Raw genomic sequence first — 12,385 nt, 5'->3', positions numbered from 1 at the left:
AATACCCAGCAAGGGCAAAGACCAAGCTATATCCAAACTATATCCCTGCAGCAGCCATGAAACTTCATTTGCTAATCTCTGCCCTTGCATATTTTCTGGTTTTGCAGATTCAGGGCACCTTGCAGCTGGCAAAGCCACAGCCAGCCATGCTGGGGAGCATCTGTCCCCACCACTGCCACAACCCACCACGTTTGCAACAGAAGGGCTGTGCCTCTTTCAAGGACTCCAGCTTTAATCCTCACCATAGCAACTCAGCTGCTCCTTGCTCGCCACGCAAACCGTGTCTAATAGAGAGCAGAGCTCATTTTGCTCTGGCTGGATGCAGGTGAGGCTAAACCTGGCCAGATGGACCTGAGGAAATGGGCACTTGAGAAGATGCTGGGGCTATCACAGCTGCCAGCTGGCCCCAGCATCTGCCCTGATCCTGGCTGAGCCCGTGGGACAGATCACATCAAGGGGGCAGAGGATGCTCTTCAGCCACAGCCCCCTGCCTTTCCCACTCCCCTGACATGGCAGGAGCTTCCAAACACCTCTTGGCCAGCTTTGCTCCAGCACATTCCCCTTTCACCCGAGGTCCAAAAGCTGTGAGCCAGCTGGGAAGAAGGCAGTGGGTGAAGGGGCTGTTCCAAGCCATTAGAAAAGGCATTGGGTTTAAATCCTGGCTATGGTGACTTTTAATGACCTGGGGACAGAAGGGAACTGGCAGAGCCCAGGGGACTGAGCACAGCCCAGCCCAGCAAGGCAGCAACTCTGTAGCTCAGGGCAGAGCTCTCCTGCTTAGCAAAGGGATTAGTCCTCCATTCAAAACCTGCCTGGGAAGCAGCAAAGAGAACAATTTTCTTCTGTGTGAAGAGAACATATTAATACAGCAGCAAGCATTGTATTCATTACAGGATTGCAGTTAATCTGGTGTCTGCTTTTATTCTGCTGTTGTTCTGCTCCTGTACTGCTTGCAGCAAGCAGGCTGAGACAAAGGCAGAACCAAGCTCCCTTACAGCAGTCCTCACAAACACCCACTGGGGCAGGGGATTTTGGGGTGCATCTGTGTGCAAGCCTTGTCCTCTCCCAGAGCAGCTTGCCTGCCTTGGGATGGGTGCAGGGCTCTAGCAAACCTTGACCTACAAAGTATTGAACACTACAACAAACCTACATATTTACCAGACTGAAAAAATGCTTTGCCTGGGATTTGCCTGTGTTGATTTTTGCCCTGGAGGGGCTCAGAGGACCACCTCGAAGAGGGGCCATACTATCACCATCATCACCATCAGCTGCCTGAAATTCCTTCCTGTCTGTGCCCCTGGCCTGAGGCATTACCCAGTACAGATAAAGGGGGTGGATTGTCTAACACTCCATTTACTGCAAACCCTTTTATCAGACATATTGGTGACCTCTTGAGAAAGCTAGTTTAATGATCCTCAACATATGAACCCTTCAATGAGTCACTTGGCTGAGTTCAGAGCAAGGCTATGGGTGCCTTTTTGAAAAACCCCATCAAAACCCCCAAGAGATGGGGAAAAGCCCCTTTATTTTTTGATGAATTTCTTCAATACAAGAACCAGGAGCTAAATCAAAAGCAAGCACTGCCTCCAGAGCACATGGCCAGGCTGAGCAGCTCAGGGACACCCAAAGTCACGAGGTCAAATCCTGCAGCTGGATTTTAAATGGGGTGGATAATTTTAAGACCGACTGCATTTGTGGCTGGTATGTAAAGACAAGAGTAATGAAATCTTATCCTTCAGGGCACATATGGATCATTGCACAAGTCAGGCAGGCATCTGCCCCTCCCCTGCAAGAGAAATTGTAATTGGCAGGGACTGTAAGACTGAAATTGAAATTATGGATTAAATAGGACACAAATGGCACATGGATCCAGGGACAGGGCAAATTGAGCTTTTCAGCTCCTTTTCCACTGTAACAGTCCACAGGAGCAAATAATGATAATGAACTTGACAGATGCTGGATTGCACACCTCGACTGAACACAGCTGTCACCCCAGTCATGGGCTAACTCTATAGTTAGTAGTTCAATACTTCCAGGGACCCCTTTAGGTTTAGAATTCCAAGGATTTATTCATAGCAAACTAGTTCTATTACCTTCACAAAAGTTGGCAACACTTGGCTATGGTGGGGAGAGTGGCTGGAGGAGGCTACACCAAAAGGATGGGGCCTGACCATTGTGACAAAATGTTTGGGATTACTGACTGGAGAGGTCAGCTCATAACCTTAAACCACCTGAGAACAGTTACAGGAATGTGCTCCTTGCTGACAGAGTGACAAAACTCTCCTTTGTCCCCTCAAAAAAGAAAGAAGCTCAGAAGTTTCTCTCCTTGGTTAGGTGAAAGAGCCATTTCACAGGCTTAGGGGACTTCACCTCAGACTTAAGGACAGCTAATTGGACAGGAGCCAAAAAGTCAATTTACTAAAAAAAGAAGCGAGCAAAGAAACTAATCGCTTTTGTGAGGTGTTTTACCAGGAGCAAGAACCTCTTGCACCTGGCTCGGTTTTTCTCTATTTGTTATTCTGCCTTTTATTACACTTTAGTGTTTCCAACACTGCGACAGAAGCCATCCTGCTGATTTTATACCTCCAAAGGTAGCTGAGCTACCTTGGGTGAGTAATACACCTCCAACAACTTATGAGACCTGGCTCAAGGAGGCCAAGAGACCTGCCACCAGAGACTCTGCTGCTCCACACCCACAGCCAGCTCAGCCCTGGCCAGTTACCTCCTCCAGCCTCCTCCTCTGCTCCTTCTGCTCCTCGATGCGCTTCTGCCGCTCGGCCAGGAGCTGCCGCTTGTGCTCCTCGTTCTCGCGCTGCTGCTGCTCCAGCTGCTGCCGCCGCAGCGCCTCCGAGCGCTCCTTGTTGGCCAGCTGCAGCCGCAGGAAATCCCGCCGCAGCGTCGACTCCCCGGGCAGGTTCAGGATGGAGCTGCACGCAGGAGGAGCGTTAGAGATCCCCTCCCTGCAGCCTTGAAGCTGTTGTACCTGTGTGGTTCCCCAGCGTGGCCCCGCTCCCATCCCGACAGCATCCAAGCACCCGACAGAGCTTGTGGGCATTGTGGGAATCCGCAAAAATAGAGGGGTTTGGGAAAGCTGGAAAAGGCTGGCTTTAGATACAGTAGAACTGTGAGCAGAGCTAAGTAGCAGCTATGAGATAGGTCAGCAGAAAAATTATTTAAACTGTAGAAAAGATCTGTGAATTAACGCATAGAACAACGGTCTGTGTATTAACGCTTGTCTAGAGTAACTCTCTAAGCTACAGAAAAGTTTATCCAGCAAGATATTAGGAAGGTTGATGGAGCTCTGGGCGTTGTGTTTTAAGGCTTACAAGCAGGTATTGTATTCAAAGTAAGCAAGCATTGTTTTAACCAAAGGTATGTGTGCTTATGGTGATTAAATAGAACTACTGTCAATATGCTTTTGCTTTGTGTGATTGGCCAAAAAACTTATAAAGTAAGTTGTAACATCAAATTCTTAGTCTGCTGCCTGAGATGTGAGCTGCTGGCTTCTTCCCATTGTCATAATCATGTAAAGAAACTAATGCTGAAAAATAAAAGAGCTCAAGGCACGTTCCCCAGCAGTCCCATTCCATTTGTGATTTGTAAATAACCCCCTGCCAACGTCAGGGCAGCAGGGGTGGAGGGATGGGGACCTGCAAGGTGACAGAGCTTTGCTCATGGCTCATCGGTCATTTACTCACTGGAAAGGGCAAGGTTTCCTTTACATTAAGTTTCTAACCAAAGCCTCTGGTGCTGCAGTGGCTGGCACGCACTATATTTAGCTGTGCACAAAGCACATTTAGCATGAATCACTGCCAGCTATTAAAATACTACATTATCTCAGAGAAATAATGGAATAACCTGATACTAATTACAACAGCTCTGAAAAATGTCAGCAAAGAAAGTTCCAGCCCCACGGTGCTTGCAGCAGCACCTGGGAGGTTTCATGGTGAAAAATTACATGGAAACTGGGAGTTAGTTACACTTGGATGTAAGGAACCATATTTTGAAGAATTTTTTAATTTCACCTCACATTTTTCCACATCTCAATATCCGTATTCCCATGACAGCACCATGTTGTGCTGCAGATCCAACAGGCAATGGGGTTTTTCTTCCCCAGCTTTTGGTTAAGGTGATCCAGAGCATCAGTTCATACCCACGCACCACCCGGCAGTGAGAATTCCCTCTGTTCTGCCAGGGAACAGGACTCTGTGCTCAGAATGTCCTTTTTCCACTTCCAGTTCATAGGAGCCCATGCTCCAAGCTGATTTTATGCACAGCTCAAGGGATGTAAGGGCACAAATGAAATGCTGATTCTTACCTTGGCTCTCCAGAGTCGTTTTCCTCCTCCTCCTCCTCACTTCCACTGTACTCGTACTCTGTCTCATCTAGGAACAGAATTGCTCATCAGTGCCCTTTGCTGGACTCATTTATTTTTCCAGTGGCTGAAAACCCCAGAGCTCTGAAGGCAGAACAGCCAATTCTCTTTACCTTGCATAACCAAGAATAAGCAGCATTACTGCTCTGCATTTTGTGGTTTTATGGGGGCCACAAGGGCAGGGAAGCACCAGCACAGTGGGCAACAGCCCTGACAACCACAGCCCCTTGATGTAAAGATGGGGGTGTCCACAAAATAAGAATTTATCCCCATATGACAGTGAGTAACCCCCTTCTTCAGGGTCTGCAACAGGAGGTGCACCACCAGCCATTGGAGCCACAGCCACAGGGAGGTGGGATTTACCCAAGGCTCTGAAGGCAGCAGCTCCTCTTTCCCTAAACATATGCTCTTCCTATGCAAATCCATGTAATTTCCAGGCAATGAAGATATCCACATAAAAGCTCACTGCAATGTTGTGTTACATACTGCAATTTCTGCTGGGATATCATCTTTATCGGATGAAGGGAATTATAGTCAAAGAAAGGCTTGCATTTATCCAATTACTCTCCATCTCTAGGGTCCAACCTTCATTTGCCAGACTAAACACATTTAATACTTCACTGGGATCCCATTTTATTGTTTTGATTGTAGTGAAATCTATTACAAGGGGCTGGAAGGTACTCATGAAAAATTAATTCCACTACCAATAAGAAGAGAAATAGCAACATATTAATTTGCTGGATCCTACAAATGAGCTTTCAAATTAAAATTCAGTTCACAAGCAGCTGAATACTTTAACAAGTTTCTTCTGCTATCTGATCTTTCTTGCAGAGGACTTTGATAGGGCCTGGAGAGTTCACTGAAAACATTCAGTTTAATGGGTTATTCCTAGTCAGCAGAATTGCTTTGGGGCAAGGGTCTTATCTGGATGTTGGTTTGCACAGCTCTGCTCATCGCTGGTGCTGCAGGGATGTCACGTAGATCAACACACTTGGCATGAAATACGTGAGCTGGGGAAAATTCAGCTTAGCAGCTTCACCCTCCCACACGCCAGCACGGATCTATGCAAACGTAAATTTTATACACACGCTTTAATGAATCAAGGCTTGGATGTTCCATGTGGAAATTACCACCTGGCCTAAAAAGTGGCATCATTTTTCATTAGGCAAAAAAAAATATTTAAAAACACTGATTAACTCTAATGACAGTCACCTGTCTGCTTTGCATGAACACGCATTGTTTAGTTACAGGTATTTATTTTCATTTCAACGACTGAGAGGAATCAAACCCAACAAAACAATCAGTCCCCAAAACCACATGAAGGCTCACACCTATAGAATTTAACGAGATTGCAAAAAATTTCACCCATCTGAGTAAGGGGAACTAGTACTGGGCAACCCAGTCCTTTTTGTCTTCCCTCTTTTACCCATAAGCTTCACCTGCCTGGACGTGCCCTGGTCTGCACTAGGGATCCCCAAGCACGTGGCAGAGGTCACAGATTGCCCAGGCAGGCATATCTGAGCACATGGCAGAGGTTAAGGATTGCTCAGAGTGTTGCTTCTTCTCCAATGACCCTTCTCTCTTGTCCACTGACCTTTCTCTCCTCGCTTCTTTTTAGTCCTGTCGATGTGGTCCTTGAGCTGGATGCGGACCTGCCTCTCGTTGGGCTGGTCCCGGATGAAGGGGTGCTTCATCAGCTGCTCCGTGGTTGGTCTCTGGCTGTGGTTCTTCACTAGGCAGCTCTCAATGAAGGACTGAAACTTCTTAGACCTGGTCAAGAACAGGCAAGGAAGGTACAGAAATAATAGGTAAATATATTGATTCTCATGTTAGAAAGTTCGAGATGATTTTTCCCAGGTCTCGCTCGTTATCCCAGAAAGCTGGGAACCATCAGTATGACCAGAGAATCACCAAAGCAAGATGTCACCAATGGCACCCAAGAAAAGGCAAGGCAGTGTTCCTGCTCCCTCCCCTCTGAACCTGTGAAACTGCAGGTAGAAACGAGATACAACACACACAGATATAAGCACAATGCCTGAGTGGATTGTTTCTCATATTTTATAACCCCAGGCAGTGTTTCAAGAGATGAATCTTTGTGAAGCTGAGTGGGACAAGCTAGGTTAATTTTTTTTTTTAGATTTAAGTGTCAACATTGCAGGGCTTGGTAGAGCTCAGGCAACTTTTGGGTGATGCTGTTGCCTGCAGCCCTTCCCTGCTCTCTCAGCAGCATCACAACCCACCAGGTCTGGGGGGCCAGCAAGCCCCAGAGCCCCTGATCCAACAGATTGGGACAGGGGGACTGGGAGATTGGAACTGGGACAAGCTCTTCAGATAGAGATGGGAACAGAGCCCTGCCTTCCTCTCTGCCCACAAAGTCACATTCGATCTCAGCTAAAACGGTTTCAGCCAAATCTTTAATAAACAAATTTGTCTTAGTCTCATGTGCTGCATATCCAAAGTTTTCCTGGAACTAATTTCACCACATTATAAACTCAAGAGAACAGGGATTTACAAGAAAGGAAAATGTTGACAGGCTACTGTAGTCTATGTTGCTTTAGCAAATAAGAAAATGAATATAAATTAATGTCAGAAGCCAACAGATACTACAGAATTGCATTAGAAGTAAAACAATAAGCTTTCAGGGATTTTACTTTTAAGCTGTCAGACTAAAAATGATTTATCTTTCAAGTGCTAATCCATACAAATGGAGATGCAAAAATAAAATATGCTACTGGATCCAATTAAATCTTCCCTCCAGCTCTGCTAATGAGCAAATCTGCCTTCCCCACCTTGCCTTGAGAAGCACAGTGTATCAGTGTACCCAGAAGGCACAATCAATGTGATGCTCAAAAAAAAAAAAAAAAGAAAAATCACTTTTAAAATACGATTTTCCCTTGCTGGTGTGAAGCTGGAGAGGCTCCATCCTGGATGTGTGGTCCAGAGCATGTGCAAAGAGAATACAGGTGAAGCAGCTGAAAAATTATCCTTCTGGAAGTGATGGGATGGGGGTTCCCAGTGCCCTGTGATGCCCTAAGACACCTGAGCAGCTATGGACAAGGATTCCCCCTCCATTTTCCAGCTCAGGCTGCTGCATTTCCCAAAATCTTCCTCTCTCAAAGCCAGCCTGTCCAGGGGCAGGTTCAGCCCCCACTGGAGCTGAGGACCAAGGGTTTCTCCCTGGCTCTGATCCAGGAGGATTCCACCACACATTTCATCCCCTCCCAGGCCCAGGGCAGCCCACCTTCCCGAAACACACACGTTCCTCCAGCTCCTGGGCTTTGTAAAGCTTAAATCAATGTTTGCAAAGCTTCTGCAGCTGCTTGGATGAAAAGTGGTACCACAGTGCAAATATCACCTCATTAACAAAGAGGTTTCATGTCTTTTACAACGAAAGTTTATGGGAACAAAATCACTAAAGTTTGAGTTCATTTTGCCTGCAACCAGGGGAAGAGGAAAATAAAGCTTCATTGCTGGCTGCCTTTAATTGGGAAAGAAAATGATACACCAAAGACTTTAATTTCATTGGAACACAGCACTGCTTCAAAAGCTAGTTTGAGGATTTAGCAAGCAACAAAATTATTTTCCTCTCTGCGATTTTTAATTGAGGGCAGGCTCCCATGCCAGTGTTCTCTTGGCTTTCCTGACTTACCCTCAGAGGGGCTGGAGTCCCTTCACTACTTTTACATGCAAGGAAAAAGATGGTCTGCCCCTGTAGTGTGCTTTTACTTATGTGCTGCTGTGCACAAAAGCAAGGACAAACTCAAGTTGAACCTTTCTCCATTTTGCTTTGCTCTTGTGACCTGTGCTTGTGAAAGCCCAAAAGCCTGGTCAAACATCTCCTCTCTTCCTGGGATGGGCCTGCAGAATTCCAGGATTCATCCCAGCAAAGCTCAAAAACCTCCAGCTGAGAAATGAGCCAAGGACAGCAAATCTGCCCAGTGCTACACTGAAAATGCTGCAAAAATTTGCTTTCAAGGAGCTGGTGGAGCTTTATCGGGATCCTTTGGAGCTTTCCACTGCAATGACAGCTTGGAGGATGAACAGAGCTCTGAGCTACCCGAGGTGCACATGTCCCAGCTGTGATGGACACCAGGGATGCCTGCTTGATCATGGAAGGGGAGCAGAGGCCAGGTGAGCACCAAGCTGCTCTTGAAGCTGGAGTTTCATTACACTGTGGCTTCCCAGGAGATCTTCCATCAAAGCACCCAGATGCCACCCCTGGCACAGCTCTGAGCAGACCCCACAGGATGTGCCAACCTGGCACAGCTGCCAGATGTGTGTGGCAAGGGGGTGCCCAGGAACATGCCACCTTGCAGGGTAAGGACTAAAACACAAATTCCATCCCAGCTCTGTTTTTACCTTAAGGACATGGGGAAACATCCTGCTCAAAATCTGCTTTCATCAGCTCCCCTCTGCCTGGAGGCTGAGGGAGTCTTTGCTGAATAAACAGCACTTTTGTATGAAAAATAAACTCTCAAGTCTCACAATCCTCTTTGTGCTGTAGGAGTGAGGATAACAAAGGAGCAGACTGGTGATCTGGCAGAAAACAAGCACCTACACTATTTTCTCAGCTGACTAATTGTATCCTCAAAAGGTCATGCAAAGAGAGCAAGAATATCTGACAACCCTCTGCAGAGCCAGCTGGGAATGGTCCCTCTGCTCCTGCTTTGGTACTGGAGCAGCTGATGATCAGGCTGACCAACCTGAGATGCCTCCTGCCAAAGCCTGGGTGAGTTTTTAGGCTGGTCCTAAAAACCTAACACCATGCATCCAAAGCAGAGAGCTCCAAGTCCCTCTCACTTCTCTGTCAGCAATAAAATATTTGCTGCTGTTGCTCCAATTGTCATCAGTACACACCATGGGCTCTTCTCCTTTTTATGGGTGTGCAATCAATAAGATATTAAGCAAAATTTAAAGGATTAAGGCAAAGCTTCCCTTTGTGAGCTCAGCCCATCTGGGAACAGGGGGCAGTGCTGTCTCTCCAACATGTGGCAGATCTTTCCTGACTAAACCACTGCTGAACTGGGGCAGGAAAACAGCACAAACCAAAGACAAGTGTTTTTAAGGACTCCACTTCCATCAATACAGAACATACAGTAACAAAACAACATCTGGCTAGGCTTCAGGAATATTTTTCCTGTGGGTTTTTATTGGCATGCCTCACTTTCTTTCCTTTCTGGCTTTTTTTTTTCCAAAACAGTGATGTCTCTTTTCCTGCAAAATTTTAAAATAAAGCCCAAACAAAGTACAAATCTCTGCATTCCTGGGCCTTCAAGATAAACCATCCTCTTTTTTTTTTCTTTGGCCTGGATACATGTTTCCACTTGAGAACGGAACCTGACTGGAATGAAACGGGAGCCAAGCAAAGTGTCATCAGACTTCAGGCTGCACAAACTGCCCAGGAAAAGCCAATTCTGCACTGTGAGATGGCAGGGTGAGGGTGCTGCTCTCTCTGCATGCCAAGGAAGGCCTCCATGCCATTGTGGATCCTTCAGAACAAATTTCCTCTCCGTGGAAGACCAAAACACAAACCTGCACTCACCAGCATGATGCTGGAGACGATCACCAACCCCCAAAACTAAATAAATAAATATCAACACCATGTCCCCAGCGTGCCCAGCTGCAGAAAAAGACTGCTCCAGCAATGTTTTTACAGTCCCTAAAGATGGAGAAAGAAACTCACCACTTCTTTGATTTCAACCTCGGGGCCGGGTTGCGGGGGATGAGGAACAGGGCTCTCATGGGATGCATGTCACACAGAGCTGCAATTTGTAAAGAGAGGCATTAAATACAGCACACACATTCAACTGGGAGATCACAGCTTCCTCTGAGGCTGCCAGACCCTTGTGGCAGAATGAGAGCAGCAACAAGCCCCCAGAGACACCCCCAGCCCTGCGGCTCAGGTGAGGGCTGATGTCTCCATCCCAGGGCTGTGAGTTCAGGGTCTGGTGTTCCCATCCAAGGGCTCTGAGTTCAGGGTCTGGTGTCCCCAACCAAGGGCTCAGAGTTCAGGGTCTGGTGTCCCCATCCCAGGGCTCTGAGTGTCCCCAGCACCGCCAGGGTCACTGCAGGGGCTGGCTGGGCACATCTCTGCTCCTGCAGCTCCAGGTCCCCAGCACCTGCCAGGTGCTGACATCAGTGGGCCAGAGCATGGGACAGCCACACCACATGGCACAATCCTGTGCTTTATTTACTTCCATTTTCCAGCAAGGACAGCCTGAGGACAACGCTGGAACGGTGGCAGTGTGACATGTGCAGCTGCACCCAGGTGAACCCAGTGTGTCACTATTAGTGCCACACCAGCTCTGAGGTGTTTTACTGCTTCCAGTTCTCCATCCCTTCTTCATCTGTGTTTTATTTGAGGAAACCACGTCCCAGAGTGCCCCAGGATGTATCAGGTGTCACACAGGTGCCTTTGCTCCCTGCCCACCCTGCCCCCTGGCAGCTTTGTCCCCATGGGTGCTGCGAGCTCCAGCTCAGCAATCCCAGGGAAATCTTTGGGGTGGTGTTCCTTGCCCAGAGCTGAACTCTGGCTGGTGCTCAGCAAAGCCCAGCCTTTACAACCCAGGGGTAAAGAAGAGAGCCATGGCTACTCACGGGGAGCACCTTCGGCCATCTCGATGGCTGTTATCCCCAGAGACCACAGGTCACTCTGTGGAAGAAAGCAGAGGGACATTGCCAGTGCAAGGAGGAATGCACACATTTATTTACCCTGCTCCCAAGCCCTGCTCAGCCCTGAGTCTCTTGAAGGGTCAGAGCAGAGACAATGCACCTATCTGGGAAAACCTGATTTCATGCCTCTAACACTCCTCCTTCCATCCTCTCCCTTGCCAGCAGGATCACCCAAATCCCCAGCTCCCTGTCCTCCATGCTCCTCCCCACCCCACCATCACTCCTGAGCCCTGGCTGCACTCCCAGCCTGGCAATGAGCCCAGGGGATGGATTTGCTCTCCTGGCAGTGCAGGAGGCAGAGGCTGGACGTGCCCAGTGAGAGAAAATGAGCACAACCCATCTGCTGGACTGGGAACACGACTCAGACCAGTGCTGGTGCTTCCACCAAGGCTGGGAGGGATGGACTCTGCCTTCCACCTTCCTCTTGTACATCCAGCTCTCCCTTGCCCTGCTTTCTGCCACGTCCCTGAAGTCCCACTTCACTTTTCTCCTCTCCACTTTAAGAGCTGCTCTTTCTAAACTGCCTCAAGCCTCTAAACCCACCATTTAGTGAATAAATCCCAGACAGGTTGTTTTTCCCAGTACAGAGTCCCAAAAGCCCAGCCAGAGCTAGAGAGAGCTCCAGGAGCCACAGTCACCTTTTCACATACACCCTCCAGGAAAGGCAACTTGGATTTCCAATTCCAGGGCACTTTTCCTCATTTTTAGCTCAAGTTCTCCCTCAACAAATGCTGTCCTTGCTACACATCTTTGCACCTGCTTAAAAATTCTCTCTCAAATATTATTTTCAGCCCTTTCACAGCACAGTCTCATCCATCCTTTGTTTCTGGTCAGCTGGGATTTCTGCTGCATACTTAATTATCACAGTCGTTCCACATGATTCAGCACACATGACCCCTTCCCTCTGGGTTGCCACTGAACTCCTTCCAAATTCCTAATGTGTCTTTCCATATTGAGGTGCCCAGTGTTATATGCAAGATGCCAAGTGATCTTAAAGCTGGAGGAACACAGAAAGGGATTATCATCTCTCTAAGTCTCCCAGAGAAAGCAGAAAGCTCAGCGGGAAGCACACATTTTATAATGATCTGGAATTCAGGATTTTTTTAAATGTTTTTTTATTTTTAAGACTGAAAAGCCTTTCAGTCCATCCAGCAAAGGGATGCTGTGCTAATGTATTTGCATTGCCTTGACTTGGGAAGGGAAGCAGGCTCCCTTCTCCTCCGCCTTTTGATTCTAAGCTTATTGACGAGATATCTCTAAAGAAAAAACGAAGACTGGCTGGGGAAAAAAAACAACAAATAACCTCAACAACGGCAGGGGGGGTTCTATTTGTTCTTT

The 12,385-nt window shown here is 47.6% G+C and overlaps 1 protein-coding gene across 6 annotated transcripts in view; it reads right to left on the bottom strand.

The window, feature by feature from the left end:
• TNIK (TRAF2 and NCK interacting kinase) overlaps positions 1-12,385 on the bottom strand; it is a 146,594-nt gene that overhangs the window by 44,360 nt on the left and 89,849 nt on the right. For all 6 annotated transcript variants that reach the window (XM_063167324.1, XM_063167328.1, XM_063167325.1 and 3 more), the window contains exons 8-12: positions 10,973-11,027; positions 10,059-10,137; positions 5,970-6,145; positions 4,319-4,385; positions 2,723-2,927 (exon numbers count right to left, since the gene is read on the bottom strand). In XM_063167324.1, coding sequence (XP_063023394.1) covers positions 2,723-2,927; positions 4,319-4,385; positions 5,970-6,145; positions 10,059-10,137; positions 10,973-11,027 — 582 coding nt within the window. The remainder of the gene's footprint in view (positions 1-2,722; positions 2,928-4,318; positions 4,386-5,969; positions 6,146-10,058; positions 10,138-10,972; positions 11,028-12,385) is intronic.

This window comes from Melospiza melodia, chromosome 12 (genome assembly GCF_035770615.1).
Source record: "Melospiza melodia melodia isolate bMelMel2 chromosome 12, bMelMel2.pri, whole genome shotgun sequence".
Classification (NCBI taxonomy): Eukaryota; Metazoa; Chordata; class Aves; order Passeriformes; family Passerellidae; genus Melospiza; species Melospiza melodia.
This window is presented reverse-complemented; position numbering and strand designations above follow the sequence as displayed.